Genomic DNA, 19,703 nt, shown 5'->3' with positions numbered 1-19,703 from the left:
GATGAAGGTGTTTGAACCCTCACTCTTGCTTTTTGTCCTGAATTCTCATCAGTTTGAGTTGTCAACACTTGTGAGCCCTGGGAAAAAGAAGAGAAGGAAAAGGCAGGTCCAGGGTTGGGTCTAATTGACCTTGGCATTGTCCCTTTAAGCAGCCACCCAGGAGAAGGGGGAGCAGCTGCTCCAGTCCATTTGCTGGTGCAGATACAGCTACAGCAGGCAGCCGGGCAGTCCTGCCTGTTCTGCCTAGCTTGACCTGCTCTCTGAAAAAACTTAACCCTTCAGAGGTGGAAAAAAAGGAGCAGGACTGCATTTGCAGCCTAGATTTCGTATTGCACAGCGCTGTGTGTACTGAGCAAATGCACCTCGCTGGTGTCACCAAGCACTGAGCAGGATCTGGGGGTGCCACCCACTGCTACAACTACTGCTGCAGGCCAGGAGCATGAGTAGATTAAAAAATGCAATCAGACGACTTCAAGGAAAAAAGGTTTGTTGAGGACTGATAAGAAAAATGGGGCAGAGGCATTGCGTGGCTCAGAAGCTCTCTAACCTCGGATTGCCTGAGGATAGGAGGGATTGCACAGAAAGAGGGTTATTAGGGTTATTCTGTACTCGCCTGGGCCTTCCCTCTGCCATAGGCATCTGCCTGCGGCCATACCTGGGGACGTGCTCTGGAGGTACACAGCCCTGGGCCTGACTCAGCATGGCCTTTCTCAGGGTGCAGACTTTCCCCTGTCTCCAAACCCTTGTACAAGACAAAGCTGAAGTTTTTTCATCTTCTCCAAGCCTGTGTCCTTGGCTATGGCAAGGGAACCTCCTGTGGGTGATGGACACCTGATGCCTCGCCTCTCCGGACCACTGAGGAGGAGCTGTGGCTGGATGAGGGTTAGGTTTGCTTTCCCCAGCACAGCTTGGCCAGGGCGCAGCCTCCAGCATGGGTGCAGAGACATACACCCTGTAGTCTGCATCAGGGACCTGATGCTGAAACAATGTCCTCAGGTTTGATGTAGGCTGCCACTTAGGACGCCCTTCCCACCTCTCTTTCCCTGCCCTGTCTGTGGCTATGGATCTGAGGCACTAGAAAACCCTAAGAAGAACAAAAAAACCCCATAAAGCTTCTGATGGCAGGTGTTGTGGCTTAATGTGAAGTGCCATAGTCTCCATGAGGTCTTTTGCTGGTTGGTCCCATGGGTGAGGGCAGAAGGGGTGGGCTGGGGATGAGAGGGGATGCTCAGCCTGGGCTGAGCAGGCTCAGAGGGAGCAGGAGCTGGAGAGGCTCTTCTGAGGGGCTTAAAGCAATGCTTCCCTCCCCACGCCCTGTCCCACCTTCCCGGGGAGGCAGCAAGCACTGCTCCTCCACAAATGGGGACATTAGTCAGGCTCCTGGCATGGCTGCCTCAGCTCTCTGAGTGGGGCTGAGTGTCAGGTTGTTATTAAATATCATTAGTAAGTGACAAAACTGTGTGGAGCACTTCAGGCACAGACAATGGCTGGAGGAGGGATCGTTTGCAGCACCGGGGAGATGAGCAAGTGGTGAAGGTCAGAGGCACCTCATTCTGGGCTGCCTCCAATGCTGTCTCCTGCTCATCACCTTGAGACATGGGTTTGCAGGGAACCCCTGCGTGTCACCAGGGGACTTTGACATGCCCAAGTGTGGAGTCCCCAGAACGGTCTGTGCACAAGGAGGGAGGACCTGTGCAGTCCCCAGATCGTCCTCCTCTTGTATCACCCTCTTCTTTAGCGACTCCAGTATGGGGCAGGGCAGACTCCCACTCATCAGGGTGGAGCTGCCATGGGGAAAGGCTGTTTTAGCATCTCTTCTACCCAGCGGACTCAACTGGAAAAGAAATTTTGCAAATGTTTTTCCTGCTAACTATTTTTCATGCTTGGTGCTAGCTTTCCCCTAGAGACTGCTGGAGATGGTGGACCACTGAGAAGGCAGTGCCCAAACCAGCAGCCCCAGCATCTCCAGGAAGTCTGCTTGCTTGCTCTGCTTGCTTGCTTCGGTGCCTGGCTAGCCATGGAGCTGTGGTGAGGAGCTGGCTTTAGTGGCAGGGACACGAGCCGAAAAAGCCTGAAAGCAGCTAAGGGGCGTGATGGAGGCAGAGGCACCTCTAGTGAACATGCCTGGAGTGGGAGCCGAGGGACAGTGAGTCATGTAGTCATCTGCTTGAAGCAATCACAGGCCGTCAGCAGAGCGGAGAGACGCTTCCTTGCATTTATTTAAGGCGAGATGCCCTAGTTTCCTGCTTTCAGTGGAGTCCCTAATTATTCCTCAATCTTTGTAGTGAGCTAATTAGTTTTGCAGCACTCAAGGCTGGGGAACACTGATAGGCTTGGGAAGCACAAGCTGGAGGGACGAGGAGGATGAGTGAGCTGGTGGGAGATGGCTGACTGGCAGACAGAAATGGCTGGGAGCAGCGCAGGGTTTAAAGAACTGATGGATGATGGTCTGGGAAGGATGGTGGAGGAGGGAATAGCCATAACCTCATGTCAGGCAAGGTGCTGGAGCGTAACGATACGGGGAACAGCGATGAAGCGGCAGGCGGTAATTGAAGGGGATAGCGAGGTGGGGAGGGAGCGAGAGGGATCGTCTGTGGGAGAGCAGCCACAGAGCCCAGCTCAGGGGGTGGGATCCTGCACAGAGGGGTGCACAGCCACATGCAGGGCAGGGCAGCAACTGTCCTCTTATGTGGGGGCTTCCTTGGGCAGCTGCCTGTCCCGGGATCCTGCTGACTCTTGGGCTTGCAGGACCGGCCGTGTTTCCTGACTGTCTCATCTCCTTTCTAGCTTAGTGGTGACACCGTGGAGCTCTGCTGGAAGAGGCCAGCCCAGTCCCCACCACGTGGAGTGGCTGGTCTCCGAGCTGGATGCTTACTTTCCCACCCAGTCAGAGCTGGCTCTTTCGGAGAGAGCCACCACAGATAAGGTAACCCGCACTGATAACTGGGTCCGTGATGCTCTTACGTATGCAGTCTGCTCTGGCTGGTCTGTGTGCGTGGATGCCTCGCTGCTCTGACGCAGGGTTGTGCTCCAGAGCACACACTCCCTACATCTGCACCGTAAGCCTGAGGAGCACAAAGGTCTCATTCCTGTTCTCGCTGTCGTTGGGAAGTTCCCGGTGGCCACGGAGCGCAGTGTGTGACAGCTCTGAAGTGCCCAGGTGGCCATGGATTTATTAGGGTATTACCCTACTAGTGCCACAAATGGTGTCATCTGTCTTCTAAACTTTGCACTTTATTTCAGGGAGAGAATTTAGTATATCCAGGCACTATGCTGTAGTTTTAACATATGATAAACCCCTGCTGGGAAGTGTAGTTTTATTGATTTTGTTATTAAAGTGCCACTGGAATAAATTTGCTCATTTGAATGAAATGTCTTATTACCTGGATTGTAACAGGCACATGATGAAATCTCCGGAGGGGCTGGAGCTACCTGCTGTCTGGTGATGGGGATCTGAGACGGAGCAGCTGATGGGGACCCACAACTGGCAGCCACCCTGCTCACCCCAGGATGGGTCCCCCTGAGACCCTCAGCACCTGCCCGAGTCCGCCAGGACACTCTGCTTGGAAACCTCGGGATGGGAACAAACTGCAGTGGTGGGTGGCATTGTGTTTTAGTCAAGGATCATATTGTTCCTCTGATCCTTACCCTGTCTCAGGTAAGGACATTGTTTTAAAGGGAACTGAGGGAAAATCTGTTTCACAGGGCAATATTTCTTTAGTACCACCAGTAATGGGGGTGGATTGGGAAATGAACCGTTCCCCATTACACTGGGACCTAACTGCACAGCCCATGCTTTCCAGTTAAAATTTGATTGCCTTGAATCCTGCAGATTATGGAAAATAAGAACAAGGCCTAGTAAAATTTATGCGTTTTAATCATAAACCAATAGAATCACAGTAAATCTATCATAAGCATGTAGATACAGACCCAGAAAAAAGAGAGGAAAGCAATAGGCCCATTTTTCCCTGGAGGAGCTGCGTGTACCCATGGCAGGGCCAGGGAGATGGGGAGCAGGGCTGCTCCCCCAGCCATCTCCTCCAGGGTGTTGAGCCCCGCACCTCAAAGCCTTCCTCCTCTGTCATGTCCTGCAAAAACCTGGTAGCAGGGATGGCACTGTAAAGTCTTATGGCAAACTGGCTGGGCAGGGCTGGAGAGCATGTGGGAAGTGAGGAAGGGGGAGGTGGGAAAAAGGGGGACAAGGCAGGAGGGTGGGGGAAGAGAGAGAAGGAAAGGGAGAGAGGAGAAAAGAAGGTGATGCCCAAAGATCTTTCCCTCCTCTCCTCTCCTCCGTGCCACTGTGCTGCTTGCCATGGACAGAGCAGGATGGGATGCTCCAGGGGAGGAGGGAGGCAGAGATGTGGGGAGAAGTGTGTGTGCAGAGAGGGGACCGTGGGAAAAGTGGCAGGGAAAGAAGAGCACCCGACACAAATGGCAGGAAAGCAGGAGAGAAGCACAGAAGGCAAAAAGTATTTTTAAAAATAAAAAAAAAAGGAGAGCGAGTGATAAGGAAGAAAAAAGGGAGAGAGTAAAAAATTTGCTCTGAAGCAGAGATAAGAGAGGGAGGGCAGTTAGTGAGAGAAGGAATAAAATTAAGCGCGATAAGGCCTGATAGAAACGGGGGAAGGCAGCAAGCCCGGGCAATGCAGCCAGGCTCTGCAGGCAGAGAAGCGGGGGGGCTGCTGGGTGCAGGGAGGTGAAGGGCCAGCCTGACCCCCTCTCATCTGGTCCCCTTCACCCCTGTGTAGGCAAAGGTGTCAGTCTCAAACCTGACCTTTTGCGCTGCTCTACATGCCTCTGATGATCCGGGGAGAGGAGATGAGCGGGCGCAGGGATTGATGAGGAGGGTCAGGGAGTCGGCGGGTACAAATGTCTCTCCCGCAGGGTGCTCGTAAATCTGCTCCTGCCTCAGTGGCAGAAGGGAAGAGCCAGGCACCTGCCAGCCACAGCCCACAGTGGGGGGGGGAAAACACAGAGCCTGGTGGGGAAGGAAGTGCCTAGGGCAGGTGATGTGCTCAGGTTGGAAGTGCTGAATGAGCCCTTGTCCTCCTCCCTGCCGCGTCCCAACACATGGTGCCTGTCATGGAGATCCCTACAGGACTCCCATCAGTCTTGGAAGTAGGGGAGGTAAGGCATGTTTCACAGGCAGCCTTCCCTCCTTGCCTTAAACACAATTCTTCCTGGTTTTTTTTTGCTACCCCTTTTAAGCTGTTTTATTAAGTGCTTTTTATTTATCCTTATTAAAAAGAAAAAGTAAGAAATGCTGTCTGGCTCTGATACATAGCCCACAGTTACCTGAAGAGCAATGCTGGAACCCAGCCCCTGCTCTCTCACCCCTGATTAAACTGCAGAAGAAACACACTGTAGATTTCAGTAAAGGAGAGAAAAAGAGTTTATTCTTTCGGGTTTTCCTCCTCCCATCTTTACCAGCCATGAAAATTGCTGAGCTGAGATTCTGGCCACTCTGAGATGCTTTTCTTCTGCTCCATCCATCTGCTTTAATCACACGGTGACTGAAAAAAAAAAATTATCCAGTTCACAAAGCATCAAAGATTAAAAAAAATCAGTGTGGATAATAAACTGTGTGGCAGGCAGCAGTGCCACAGACCATTGGGCAAACTTGCTAATGAGGGACTTTGAGCCACAGCTCGGATGCAGGACAAGCAGTGTGGCTTCCCCTCTCCCTGGGAGGGTTTCAAGCAGCAGAGGTGGTGGGTCTGGGGGCACATGTGGGTGTGGGTGGCAGGTCGTGGGCTGGGAAGAATCCTGCGCTAGCACAGCCTGCAATGTTACACGGAAAAGAAATAATTTTCTTTCCTCTTTTCTTTTTTAAAGCTTCTTTTTAACAGTGAGAGGCTTGATTCCTCCCTTTGCTGGGACACTGTAGCGTGCTGCAAATACCTTGTTGGACTTGGTTATTAGTTGTTTGGGTTTTTTTGATCTGTGTGTGTTGAATTAGCTCTTTTAATCACAGCATTAAAAAAAGGATAACTGGAGTCAATTAAGAAGCTTTTTTAGATTGCCAGTGTTAATAGCTGTCCAGGATCACGGAGACCCCCCCTCCACCTCTCTGCTGTCTGTTGAACTCCTGATTGAGTTATTGTCGGTCCTGGCAACAAGGCTCAAACTGAAATTTCTGCACCTAACGTGTCGCAGTATGTGGCTTTCTTGGCTGTGCTCAGCTTGGCATCTTCCTCTGGAGGGCTGAGGCCTCAGTGCATCCCTGCGTCTCCCAGGCAAGTGCTGCTCCAAGCCGGTCCATGGGGTCCCTGGAGCAGGATCTGCAGTGCGGGTGGAGCTGAGTGTGCCTGCCTTCAGCTTCAGGCCTAGGTTTGTGTGTTCCTGTTTGTGGTTTCATATTTAGCTCACTGAAAATGTTGGTTAAACACTGGTGGGAGGGGAAGCTTGCAAAGAAGCATTTTGCTTTGGCTCTTTTAAAAAGCAAAACAAAAGCAAAAGGCTTTTAAAAAAAATGTTTTCGTTTCAAAGTTATAAAGGAAAGATGGGTTAGAGATGAGAAACTAACAAATCAAAGCTCCTGAAACCTGCTGCGGAGAAAGAAACACAAAATGTTTTGTTTGAAGATGAATAGAAAGCTGAAACTAGCAAAAAATTCCCCCTCCCCATGAGCACAGATGTTTCAGGTTGGTTCTTCTAGATTGGCACATCACTGGAAGAAAAGCAAATCCATTTTTTTCCCTGTTGGCGCTCCAGGTTCCTGTCGCTTTTTTTTTATTATCTTGTAGTGACTTTGATCCCTGAAGACTCCTGAAGTGCTTTATAAATCAAGCACGCAAATCTCAGCTCATCCACCTCGGAGATACCGCTGGGGCTGGGTGGGCCAGGAAGCCGCTGCCCAATGCGGTGCCACCAGTCCTGGCAGCAGCTGGGAAGGACGGGAAGCACCTGCTGCTTCAGTAATGCTTATAAAAACCTTTAGTGCCCGTATTATCACTGTTTGCAGGGATGTTCTGTGCTTCCAGCACAGCCAAAGGCCATCAGGCTGTGCTGGGGTCCCCCAAGCCACAGTACCAGCCCTGTTTCTCACATGGAAAGGCCCCACGGGAGGGCTGACCATGGCCTTTGCCCCGCTCCACACCTTCTGAGGCTTGGGAAGTTGGCACAAACCAATTGGGGAAGGGCTGAGCTGGTCTGATGATGCTTCTCTTACTTTTCAAAGACATCTCTTTCCCCATCATCTTTCCCCCTCTTGATTTTACTCTCCCTCTGTGGTTGCCCTCCTGACTTGCTCCTTTTAATTCATTTGCTGTATAACACTTCTATGCTGATGCTTTCTGTAGCCTGTGCCATGTCTTGCTGCCGTAGGTAGCTCTGCTCTCAGGGCAGGCTGGCATTGTCACACCTCTCCCGCATGGGATGCACCAGTCAGGGCAGCCCTGCCCAGGGGGGCAGTTTATCCGGCGTTCCTCCCCTTTTCCTCCTTGAGAGAATACAAACCTTCCACACCTCCTGATCCCAAGTATCAGAGCTGAGCAAAGGGACATCGCTGCCTGGTGACCAGACACCATGGTGGTGGGCACGCTGGAGCTAGCACCAGGGCAGCCAGGGCGTTACAGCCTGCACCACCTCCCTGCTGCAGCCCTGCGCCTGTTTTCCTCTGGCTCAGGCTGTGCATGTGTGTGTTTATAAACGTATGTAATTTTGGTTATTTTCAAACAAAGTCTCCTGCAAGCGTGGAAGCTAAATTCCCTTGGATGTGCCTGAGGGTGCTTCTGAGTCTGGCTGCCAGTGGTCAGGTCTGAAAACCACCGTGAGAGTCGCTACAGGTAGGTGGGGAGCAGCACTGAGTACCAGGGGCGGACAGGGCCAGGCAGGGCACTGCCGGTTTGTGCTGCCAGCAGGGGCTCTAATGGAATTGCAGCATCCCTGCCCGCAGGGACAGCTGTCCGCAGCACAAGAGCCACCTTGTCCCCCATCGGAGAGGAGACACCGCTGTGCTGCTGGCAACGGCAGGTAGAAAGTCCTCTCCCCACGGAAGAGGCAGCAGGATCCCCAGGTACCCCCAGCGCTGCCCCGCTGGCTCTCAACCCAGGGACCGCAGCCACGGTGAGCTGCTGCCTGCTCTGCGGGCTGCCCCGCAATGGGGCTTTGCGTTCTTCTCACCACGCGGAGGGCAGGCAAACAAAGCTCCGCTATGTACGGCTTACGCACGTCAGCACTGCAGCCTCGCTCCCCTGGGCTTTGGGGGCGGGCGGGTGAATGGCTAAAACACCACAACCGGTCCTTGGGGGAAAAAAAGTCAAACTCCTCTTGGTGCTGTGCAGGGCCCAAGACACTGCGGGAAGTGCCTTTTGGGGGAGCGCGAACCTTTGGCATCAGCGGGAGACTCGCCCTGGCCGGGGGCTGTTCTCAGTGAGGCAGCTGGAAAACGCCTCCGCGGCGAGAAAGCGAGCGCTCGCCGAAGATACAGAACTGGACAGATCAAGAAGTCAAGATTTTGCATTCCAACTATCTATAGGAAATAGGGTTTTTTTATTATTTCAAGTTTTCATAAAAATCCATAATTATTGAAATCAAAGTTACAGAAGAAAGTTCGTAACTTTTTATTGATTTTATTTCTTTTTTCTTTCTTTTTTTTCCCCCCTCTGTTGCTTTTCCCTCTCAGTTATATCTGACACCAGAGTCCATCAGACAAAGTCCTTACAAACACAGGAGTCCTGAAGACATCGGCTGAATGTTTTCCTGGTATAAAGAAGAAGAGGAGGAGAAAGAGGTGGTGACAGTGCGGGTGCAGTGGGTTTGGACAGGGGCAGAGGGCGTGGTGGAAGGAGAGAGGTCGGTATGTTTGTAGCAATGTTTGTTTTTTAATTATTTTTTATTTGTTCTTTTTTAAAAAAAACAAACCACCACCATTATTATTCGCAAATTGTTGCCTGGTTAAATCATTTTCATGTTGAACTTGCGCGGCGCGTCGGCAGAGCTGATGCCCGCGTCAGACTTGCGTGGCACGTACTCGATTTCAATGTTGTGCTTGGTGTTGCCTTTCCCCCGGCTCCACAGGAAGAGGAGCACCAGACAGAAGAGCACGACGCCCAGGAAGGAAATGAAGCCCATGGTGGTGGCGATGATGAGAGTCTTGATGTCAAAGGGGAAAGGCACGGTGGCGCGCGTGCTGTTGGCATCGCTCTCGTTGGGCTGGTTGGAGATAAATGCGAAGGTCTTGTTGGGCTGGTGGGGCCAGTCTGGGGAGTAGCTGCGCACGTGCAGGTGGGCCAGCATGGTGTCATTGCCACCCGCATTGCTGGCGATGCATAGGTAGGTGCCATTGTCCTGGATCTGGGCGTAGCGCACCTCCAGCGTGCCGTCAGGGAAGACAGTGAGCCGCCCGTTGGTTTTGGTAGAGATGAGGTGCTTCCGGGGAGAGAGCCACATGATGGTGGGGGGCGGGTCCCCATCCGCCCGGCAGACAAAATGGACCGTGTGGCCTTCGTCCACGAAGATCTGCTGAGGTTTGCGGTCCCGTATCCGTGCTCGGCGGCAGGTGAAGTAGTTGGGCAGGAGGACATCGGGGAAGTCTTTGAACTCCTTGCCCTGGACGAACTCGGGGGTGGAGCAGGTGGGCTGCTGCTTGTTGAAGTTCAGTCTCCATCGCCGCCGGAAAACCCAGAGCAGCCGACAGTCGCAGGCTAAGGGATTGTTGTCGAGGATGAGCGTCTCCAGGTTGCCCACCGAGTGGAAGGCTGACTCCTCCAGGGTGGTCAGCAAATTCCCGGACACGTTCAGGATGCGCAGGTAATTGAGGCCGCGGAAGGCGAAGGGCTCGACCATGGTGAGCTGCCCTCCCACCAGCTGGATCTCCTGCAGCCTGAGGAGGTCATGGAGCATGGAGCCCTCGATGGTGACGATGGGGTTGTAGGACAGGTTCAGGAACCGGAGGTAAACCAAGTGCCTCACCGACACATACGGGATGGACGTGAGGTTGCAGTGGGTGATGGACAAGGAGGTCAGGTTCAACCCGTAGAGGCAGTTGGACGTCATAGTATCCAGGTAGGGCCAGTGTGAGATCTCAAGGACCTTGAGCCGGTACAGCCTCTTGAATGAGTAATCCCGGATGGTGTTGATGTTCAGATGGCGCAGCCGCAGCACGATCAAGCCGTGAAGGTGAGACAGGGCCTCCGTGGGGATGGAGGTCAGGTTGCATTTCTCCAGGGTCAGCTGCTCCAGGCTGTTGAGGCCGCTGAAGGCCCGGTGGGAGATGTAGACAAGGTCATTGTCCCCCACCTCCAAAGACTTCAGGTTGTACAAGTCCTGGAACATGTAGTCTAGGAGGATCACAATTTTGTTCTCACTAATGTCTAGCTTGGTAAGGTTGCTGAGTCCAGTAAACACCCCCAAGGGGATCAGCTTGAGTCTGTTACTCCTGAGCCCCAGCGTCCTGAGGTTGAAGAGGTTGTTGAAAGCCCCAGGTTCAATGGCACTGATAATGTTCTCATTTAGCTCCAGCTCCTCCAGGTGAGGGTAGTTGGCAAATTCATCCTGGTTGAGCGTCTTGATGCGGTTCTTGCCCAGGTCCAGCAGCCTGGTCTCGGTTGGGATCCCCTCCGGCACAACCATGAATCGCTTCCGGTGGCATAGGACAGCGCGCTCCTGGGCGGAGCACTCGCAGCGCGGTGGGCAGCCCGTGGCGGAGCCGGACAGGATGGATCCCAGCATCAGGAGGAGAATCGGCTGCCAGCAGGCCAGGATTGGGCTGCGCATACTCGCCTCCCCAGCTACCATCCTATCTCTCACCTGCAGGTAATATGGGGGAGAGAAAGAGCAAGGTGAATGTGAGCATACAACAGGCACAGCCGCGGCAAAAGGTTTACAGTCCTGGCAGAGCTGACGTTAAGGCAAAAGGCACCGCTGAGGCAGAGCAGAGGTTCTCATTTTCCAGCTGAAATCCAGCCCTTTGGCTACAAGACCATCTCTCCTCCCCACCTCCCAACTTTCCACTTGATGATTGAACGTGCACAGACTTTGAGTGGAAAGCCTTGAGGAATCTGTGTCAGACAGACCTCGCTTCCTCGGCTTCTTAAAAAAAAAAAAAAAAAAAAAAATTAATACTGAACACATCTATCTACATCCTATTTTAAGCTCTTGAAATTATTCAGTTCCCTGTAGATGGAGCCTGAATATAAAGACTGCTTTGCAAATGCAGAGGAGCTGAGCAAGGATTGAGCATCTGGGGGAACCCCACTTGGGTTTGGCTGGCAGCGGGGTGTCCGAGCAGGGAGCAACGGTGACAGCTCCATGGGGACCGGTCCCCTTCCCCTGTGCTCCCCCAGGCTCCGCAGTGGTCTCTCTGTCCCCCCTCCAGGGCTAGCCCCTTGCCTGCCTGCCTGCAAGGTGCAGACCCGCACCACTCCCCTCTGAGAAACAGCAACTGGTCAGCATGTCTGCAGAGTGAGCTATAGCCTGATGTGAGGTCCAGGGGTGCTATGGGGTAAGGGGGTCTGCCTGGTCTTGGCTGGGAAAGGCCCGGCCTCCTGCTGCCTTCCCTGGGGAGGGCTGGGAGACTTCCTCGGGGGTTATGGTCTGGTTTGTGCCCCGGCCCATCAGCAGGCGGAAGTGAACGCTCCCTGTCACGCTGCCTCGGATGCATTTATTTCCTTGTTGCTCAAGCTGTTATGAGGGATCAAGTCATATTAATACTGCATATTAGACGTACAGCTACTCCAGACCGTGTTTATATCTATTGTTATGTGTACACTCTGCATTGCTTCCACTAATGCTATTTATGGCTATCGCTGAATATGCTCAATACATTACTTCCATTGGCTCCGTTTGTATCCATCATTATATATCCTGTACATTACTTTTCCGGCTCTGGCACTATTTATGGGTCTGGTACGCATTCTGTGCATTACTTCCATTGCATCTGTTTATATTCATCATTTCATACAGATATATGACCCAAGTATAACTTTTGGTCCCAAAAAATTTTTCAAAATTTCTTTGCAAGAGGCAAGGATGAAAGATGATGGACGGGTCATAAAAACGTCCACCAGCGCCATCTCAGAAACCACCGGGCCTCGGCACGCCAGGCAATCTGGCTGTGAGGTCCCGGAGTCCCCACAGAAACCCTCCTGCCGTTTCCTCCTGGTTCACTGTCCTTCTCCATCCCCTTTTCCTGCTACCTCTGCGGTAGGGCTGGTCACTGGGGACCACCTGAAGCACATCACCCCCAAAGCGACGGGGTGCGGTGCCAGGAGCTGATCCCGCACAGCTCCCCTGGCAGCGCTGCTGAGCTCCCCCCTGCCGGCCCTGGGCCAGCAAGTTCCAGTCCAGTAGAAACATTTCCAGTGGGTTCGCTTGGGCCTGGGCCAGGCTGCAAGGAGCTGGTTGCTGGGTATTTACAATTCATCATCTCCCCCGTCATCGCCTCCCGAGTGCTGATGCTGCCGGGCAGTCCTAACAAATACAAGCGGGGCTGGGACCAGGACCTGCCGGAGGGATGTGCCGGTGCCTCGGGGCCGGGATGGCGCTGGCAGTTGGCAGCTCTCAGGCGAAGGGCTGCATGTGGAATTGCTCCCCAGGCTCGTACCGCAGCCCTGGCCGGCACTGACCTGCCAGGGGTTCCCCATGCCGCTGTTGCCGCCTCTCCCTGTGGGCGGCACGTGGCCGGCGAGTGCCCGCTCCTCCTGCCCGCGAGTGCCACCGGCACTGCTGCTCCCATGGCCCGCTTGCCAATGTGTGCCGGCTCGCTCGCGGCATCCCTCGGCTGGTGTTTCTCAGAAACCAATTCCCGCTCCTCACAGCCGTGCTGAGAAAGCCATCAAAGCAAGCAAAACACTGCATGCAAAACAAAATACAGTCTAAGGGGCTTAATTATACCAGGGCTGAAAAGACTTCAGCTCATTAGAGTGCCAGGCAGCCGCCCTTATTTGGCTGTGTTCTGGGCTGAAATTTCAGCGCTGCCCGTGCGTGCAGCTGCATGCTGGTCCCTGCTGGGCACGGGGCGGGGGTGAGAGCCGAATCCTGCTGCAGGGCCCCATGCATGGCTCCCGCATTGGCCCGGACCTCCCCTGGGCCAAAATCTGCTTCTCTGCCAGTGGGGAGGGCATTGCACCTGCAACACATTTGGTCCTGCGCTGTTGTCCCTGCACTGGCCTCGGTGGAGGGGCAGCGGCCAGAGCTGCTGGGAGCAATGCGGCACCAACGGCTAAAACATAAGCAAAGAGGTGATAGATGAATGAAGCAAAATCTGCATGGTGTTAAAGTCGAGACAAGCCCACTTGTGTAGAATTGAAGTCTAGACACACCTCACATGTTATTAGTTCTCAGCTAAATTTAAATCCGTGATAAATACAATCCCTGACAAAAACATCCGTAATCTTAATAGCCAGAGCCACAGAAGAGCTTTGGGAGAAAGACAATGAATAAGCTGAAAAATTCTGGGCTAAGATGAGCTTTAAATCACTTCTGGTTCCCATTTACCTCTGGTTGTTTCAGAAGGGAATATTTGTGCCTCAAGGCGAGGCAGATATTAAGAGGTGCCCTTCTAAAAATGACTCAAACAGTGATTATTGTGCGAGCTCAAGTCAACAACTCGTGCACGGCTTTCCACTGACCATCACGCATCCCCCCCGCAGTGGCGGGACTCGCATCACGTCAGTGAACCTCAGCCCGAAGTTAGGGCTGTCCTTTTCGGCCATCCTGCGTCTGCCACCACACGGTGCTGCGGTGCCTGGTGCTGGAGCCGTGGGTGCCGGCCGAGCGAGGGGCTGCAGCCACCTCGGATGGGCTTGGGTGATGCTGGGGAGAGGGTCTGGTGTCTCCGGGGCAGAGAGGGCAGTGGCTGCTCTCACCAATTGCTGCCTGCAGGAAACTGGGAAGTGACTGAGACAAAGTGCTACCAAACGTTGAAGCTCTCCCAGATTTACTCTGAGGAGGACTGCGAAACGGGCCGGAGCACCCTCCAGGGTGCCCAGCACGAGCTGCCAGGCAGGATCAGGCCACATGGCTGTGATGCAGCCCTCTGGTGTGAACGTGGCTCTCATTTCTCACATAAAAAAAAGGAATCGGTAAGAAAGGAGCAGCTGCCAGACTTGCTGCCTTTAGGCAATGAGCAAACCAGCACAAAAATCATGCCTGGAGCCACGGCGTCCACTCACCCCTGCCCTCGCCACCCTGCTGCCTGGGGATGAGGGCTCCAAAGGACAACCCCTTCCCCTGGGGAAGCTGCTAGACTCAGCCCAAGGCACAGATGGGTGCACTGGAGCCGTGCTGCCTCGGTGCTAAATGCAGCGGGACCCGCCGAGCGTCTCTGGCTGGGATCAGCGCTGGGAGGAAAGATGCCATTCTGGGCCTGTGCCTGGAAATGCAGCCTGGGGCTGGGCTGGAGCGTTGACGTGCATGGGGTTCACTCCGTCGTGACGGGCACGGGCTGCCCCGGTGCAGGAGGAACGGCCACAGGGAACCCAAACCCAGGCAATGACCCAGGAAGGAGCCCAGCCTCGGTACCTGGGTTTGCTCCCAAGGCTGCTGCTGCCCTCCTGCCCCAAGGGGTGGGCAGCGTGCCTGGCCGTGCCCTCTGCTGTCACCACTGTCCTTTGGGCTGCCCCCCGCTCACCGCCCCACAGGGGTCCCTGCGGCTGGGGCCGGGCTTGGTGCTCCTCAGCACCGAGCAATCCGTCTGCCACGCTGACAGCGAGCAAGCGGCAAAAATCCCCGAGTCAGCTATAAGCCCCACCTGGCAGCCATAAATTACAGTCTGGGAGACGTTCACCCTTGAACCAGATGCTTTCGAGAGCATAGAACGACAACAGGCAATTTAGGATGAAGGAAGGCATATTCCCAGGCGGGCCCAGAGTGCTTTGGGGCTCAGCAGGGCTGGGGGAGCGTGATCCCCACCCTGTCCATCCCTGTAGGAACTGACCTTGCTGCAGGGCCATGGAGCACGCAGGAGTGAGCCTGATCCCAGCAGCACCAGGCACCCACGCTGGGCAGCAGGGGAGATATGGGTATGGGTGCGGGCCAGCCATGGGCTCGCCCCTGCCTCTGGTCTGCCGGCTTCGCACAAAGCTGCCGAAACACAGCGTTTGGAATCAGTGCTCTCGTCTCCTCTAAGCTGCTCCAGCTAAATCAAATTTTATTGAACTTGACTACATTTTAGAGATAAAGACTACAGGTTTACAAATAAATATTTAACAACCTTTCCTGCTGCTAAAAGAGTTGCTTATCCAGACCCCAGGCTCTGCGCTAAGCGTTCCTGTAGCTATCTGCAAAGCAGCAAAACAAAGGGAGAAGCTTTAATTTGCCAAACACGTTCGCGCCCATTTCCTCCTCCCTCCATCATTCCCCCTGCGTCCAGCGCACATTTCTGGGCCCTTTTGCTTTGTCTCTCTCTGTCTCCTCTCCACCCCACCGGCTCCCTCCTCCTCCTCTTTTCCTACCCAGTCCCTGGAGCGCAGGCGTCAGTAGTAGCTGCCCTTCTCCCCGGTGCCCAGGGATGCTCAGGGATGGGTGGGAGCAAGGGCCAGAGCACACAGGGCGGAGGGGGCAGTTTCCCTCCCGGGACCACGCTGCTTCACATGGGTAAAAAGAAACCAAAGAGGGGAGAGCCTAAAGTCAGCCCTGAGCGCTGCCAGGGCTGGCTGGTGGGCAGCAGACAGGGTGGCCGAAGGCACAGTGCTGGCCTGGGTGACGGAAAGCTGCCGCCAAATTTCCTCTAGACCTTCATTATTGGATGGGCTGTTAACAAAGGGCATGAAAACAGGCTGCTGCAGTGCAAAGGGCTGCCCTGTGGCCTGGCCTGGCCCCAAATCCTCCAGAAGCAGCACAGGAGGGTGTGAGAAGTGGGGGGAGAAACGGGCAGAAGCTGAGGAGGACCCCTCCAGCAGTGCCTTGTTCAGGATGGTGGGCACATACGAACAAGTAAGTCATGCGAGGCAATAGACCATGGCAGGTTAGCCAGAGAGGAGACCACCCTCAGCCCCGCCAGCCACAAGCTGCCCGGGGTCACTGGCTCCTGCTCACCCACGTGAAGGCACGACTCTCCAGCCCGGAGCTTTTGCTCAGCTTTCTGAAGTATCTGCTTTCAGCTGCTCTGAGGCGGGAGCCTGGAATAGGTGCACGCAACCTGATCTGCTCTGGCAGTTGCTCTGAGGCTGTAAAAGAGCATGAAGAAGTATTTAAGATGCAAATCCCCTTCCGGCACTGACACCGCCTGGCTGGCACCAGCTACCCGCAGCAGCCAGCCTGGGGGACCGCCCCGCAAAAGCGTTTCCTCGTGGCGACGTGCTCTTCCACCCAAAACGTGGTGCCCCCAGCGCCATGAGGGATTAAGTCAGGGAAGCACCAAGCCAAAGGGCAAGAAGAGCAGAAGAAAGGGGAGGGGGATGCACAGGGGAGGAGAAGAGCTCTAAAGCAGGCTGGGACGCTGGGAGGGGGAGCTCCGGCCCAGCCGTCCACTGATTTAGCTCTGGGCTGTGGATCTGCTCGATCCGATGCAGGGACAGATATGTATGGTGGAGGGACAACCAGCGATGGCCCAGAGCCAACTTGAAGAGCGGTTTTTAGGCTCGGCAGGCCTGTTATCAGAGCAGGGCAATGCGAAGGAGATCCTGGTCATCTCTGCAGGATGCTGAAGCTCAGAACAGTTTTTGCTGAGGCTGTTTCTTGCTGCACTCACATCTGTGCAAGAGCTGCTCACCCTTCTCACACCTTTGCTCCTTTGTTTTTAATGTCTTTTCTCACTCTTTGGCTGCACATGCTTGAGTGCCCCATCAGCAAAGAAAACATCCTGACAAGTGATCGATAAGTAATTGCGAAGGCAGCTGTGGATGCCGGGGGTGTAAAGCCCTGAGCTAGCAAGAGATAAATGAGGAATGTAAGGGTGCAGCGCACCGTGGAGCTCGGGCTCGGAGCCAGCCACACTCCCCTACTCATTGACTGAGGTGGCCGGGACGCGAGCTGGCCCACCACTGCTGCAGCCACTGCCGGTTGGTGGTTCAATGCTTCCCATGTCAGGCAAGCCAGGAGGAGGCTGATTTTTTTTTTTTTTCCCTGCTTGTGAGACAAAGAGCAGGAGAGCTGTGTTTGCTGTGGGAATATCTCCCAAGGGTTGGCCTTGGGACTCCAGCGCTGGAGACATTTTGGGCTGGGTCAGCAAGAGAATGGTGTGTGCTGGGATGCTGGGAAGGACGTGCACCAGCTAGTGGAATGGGCCTTCTCCTTTTTCTTTCTTTATTTCAGCAACCCTCCTTGGGATTCCTGTCTCTGGGGACATGGGCTGGCTCACCAGGATGTTTTTAGGTGCTCATCCAAAGGCACCCAGCTCAGCAGGCACTCGAGTGATGAGCACACGCTGGGTGGAGGAGGCTTCAGTATAGCATGAGGGTCTCCATAGATGTTTTTTCTTCCCTGTCTGTAGCTGTCAAAGGAGGATGGAAAAACCCCAGGCTCTTCTTAGGACTATGGAAACATTTGCACCACAGAGGTGAAAGAAAGGTCTGTCCAATGAGTGTCTTCTGGGAGAGCCGCCAGGGTCACGATGGCATTGTGAAGGCATCCCCTGCGTTCTGCCTCGACGTGCCCACGGCCAACAAGGAGTCACGGGATGAGGCGGTGCCTGCAAAGGCCCTTTGGGGAGAGCAGGGCATCGGCAGCTGCCAGAGCCTGGGCCACCATCCCACTCCTGCTCATGCATGGAGAAAACTGCCTTCTCCCAGCACAGCCCAGCCATGGCTGGCAGACGCCCTTTCTTGTTGCACTGGTGGGAGGATTGTTTTTTCCTGGGAATGGGCTCAAGCGGTACCCAAACACCTTCTGCGCTCCCCAGAAGCGCTCCGAGCAGCCCCAGCACCAGGGAGGGCACTGCAAAGCTGGAGGATGGGGGACAGTGCAGGCGGCTTGGCCTCCCTGCCCACCTGCTTTGCGTGGCCCTGGTGCTGCAGGGGCAGCTCTGCGTGGCTCAGCACGCTGTCGTGGTGCTGCTGAATCAGCTGGAGCGCAGCTGTACGGTGCCTGTGCTAAACCCTGCGTTTGAGTCAGGGGCAGGACACCACCTGATGTAGCATAAAAGCGTCTGGTACAAAGTCACCCTGCTGCCAGAGCACGTTTCCTCCAGAGCAGGAGCAGATGGCTTTTCTGTACGAGCTCGCCTTGATGGTTGGTCCGGTGACCGGTGGCTTCCTGCTCCCCCAGACCCAGGTGCCGGCCCCCGAGGACGGTCCCTGCGCTGTGGCCAGCACCAGCGTCCCAGCAGCGAGGTGGGCAGGCCCTGCCAGGCTGAGCTGCTGCTCCTGGTAATCCCACATCACAAACCACACCTGGGGACGCCACGAAGGGCCTGGCAGGGGCAGCCGTCTGGCACCAAGACAAGCTGCTCCCTCCCCACCACTGCCTGCCTGGGGACATCCCGTCCCCTCCAGCCATCACCCTCTGCCAAAAGGTGTCCCATGGCTCTGCAGTGACCTGGAGCTCTGCTCAGCGCCCAGAGTGGGGCTGGGGCACCCAGCAGCTGCAGCAGCAGAAAACCAGGGCCACAAGCAGAGATGGGGAGCACCCCCGGTGCCTTCTGCCCTCCTTTACCCAGGGCTGGCTCAGCAGGAGAGCAAATGCCAAACCAGCCCCACGAGCAACCTCACGCCACAGGGCCATACGGGGACATCGCTGAAGCTTTGCGATGTGACCAGCTCTAATAGCCACGAGTCCAAGCCTCTGCGTCCCCACTGTCTCCCTGCAACTGCTTGAAGGTGGAAACTGCAGATCAAAGTCCCAAACGCTGTGCAGCCGCAGCAAGTGAGGACCGGCGAGTGCGTCCCAAGCCTGCAGTGCCACAGAGCAACATTGCTGCCAGGGACTGGTCACGTTCCTTATGATGTTTAATTTAATCTTAGACTGTACTTACTTAGACTGCACCACTTCTGTTCCCACGCCACGTCTCTTAAATATACCTACAACCAGTGCAGGATACCTAGAAAAGTAAAAAGTTTGCTCCAGAGCGCTGCATATTCCTCTGGAAACCTTTGGGATAACAGCGAGAGGACTTCAGAGGACATAAACCCAGCAGCTTCGCTGACTCCTGGGAAACCTGCTGATTTACCTCCCTTTAGGACCGGCCCTGATATTTTTATACTGCTGCCTAGAATAAGTGGCCTTGGAAGCCTTTCAGAAGAGGCCAACTGCAGCCCAGCCCAGCGAAGATGGCTCTGTGATAACCCATTGGCAGGACAAGCTGCACGGGGCAATGAGGACGTGCCGTGCTGCCAGGACCAACAGCCCCGCGAGCGCCGGGCGGCATCAGCAGAGCTGTCCCTGCCCTGTCTCCCGCGGGGATGCAGGGGCAGAGCAGGGTGGTGGGCTTGGGCAGGGGCCTGGCTGTGTTTCAGGGCGCTGCAAGAGACGAAAGCCCTGGTCCTCTCCATCCACCTCCTTTCCCGACTCCTTCCCAGCAAGCCAGATCTCTCTCTCCTCACCTCCTCCCCAATTATTATTGTTTCATTCACATAATAACAAATTTAGTACCACAGGAATTTCCAGAAATCGAGAAGTGGAGAAAAAAGGGAGCCAAAGAAAGCATGAGTGATGGCAAATGCGGAGAGAAGATTCCTCTTCCCAGCCTGGCTTTTTCTGTGCTGGTTTTACATGTATAATTCTTTTTTCTTTCCCCTTTTCTCGCTTGTTTGATTTTTGCATTATTTATGGCTTGTCTTCAGGGCCTGTATTTGCTGTTATTGTTTCATTCAACAATAAAA

The 19,703-nt window shown here is 54.6% G+C and overlaps 1 protein-coding gene and 1 long non-coding RNA gene across 5 annotated transcripts in view; one reads left to right on the top strand and one right to left on the bottom strand.

The window, feature by feature from the left end:
- The first annotated feature begins 1,779 nt into the window (after window positions 1-1,779).
- LOC138687995 (uncharacterized) lies at window positions 1,780-4,790 on the top strand. The gene is made up of 3 exons (XR_011327027.1): window positions 1,780-2,146; window positions 2,788-2,926; window positions 3,398-4,790. It is a non-coding gene; the product is annotated as an uncharacterized lncRNA (long non-coding RNA).
- A 3,684-nt stretch (window positions 4,791-8,474) lies between these two features.
- The window catches only part of LINGO1 (leucine rich repeat and Ig domain containing 1), a 165,216-nt gene continuing 153,987 nt past the window's right edge, over window positions 8,475-19,703 (bottom strand). For all 4 annotated transcript variants that reach the window (XM_069797874.1, XM_069797875.1, XM_069797872.1 and 1 more), the window contains one exon: window positions 8,475-10,752. In XM_069797874.1, the coding sequence (XP_069653975.1) occupies window positions 8,899-10,740 (1,842 nt within the window). In that variant the 5' untranslated portion in view covers window positions 10,741-10,752 and the 3' untranslated portion in view covers window positions 8,475-8,898. The remainder of the gene's footprint in view (window positions 10,753-19,703) is intronic.

The sequence above is a fragment of the Haliaeetus albicilla genome, chromosome 12 (genome assembly GCF_947461875.1).
Source record: "Haliaeetus albicilla chromosome 12, bHalAlb1.1, whole genome shotgun sequence".
Taxonomy (NCBI): Eukaryota; Metazoa; Chordata; class Aves; order Accipitriformes; family Accipitridae; genus Haliaeetus; species Haliaeetus albicilla.
This window is presented reverse-complemented; position numbering and strand designations above follow the sequence as displayed.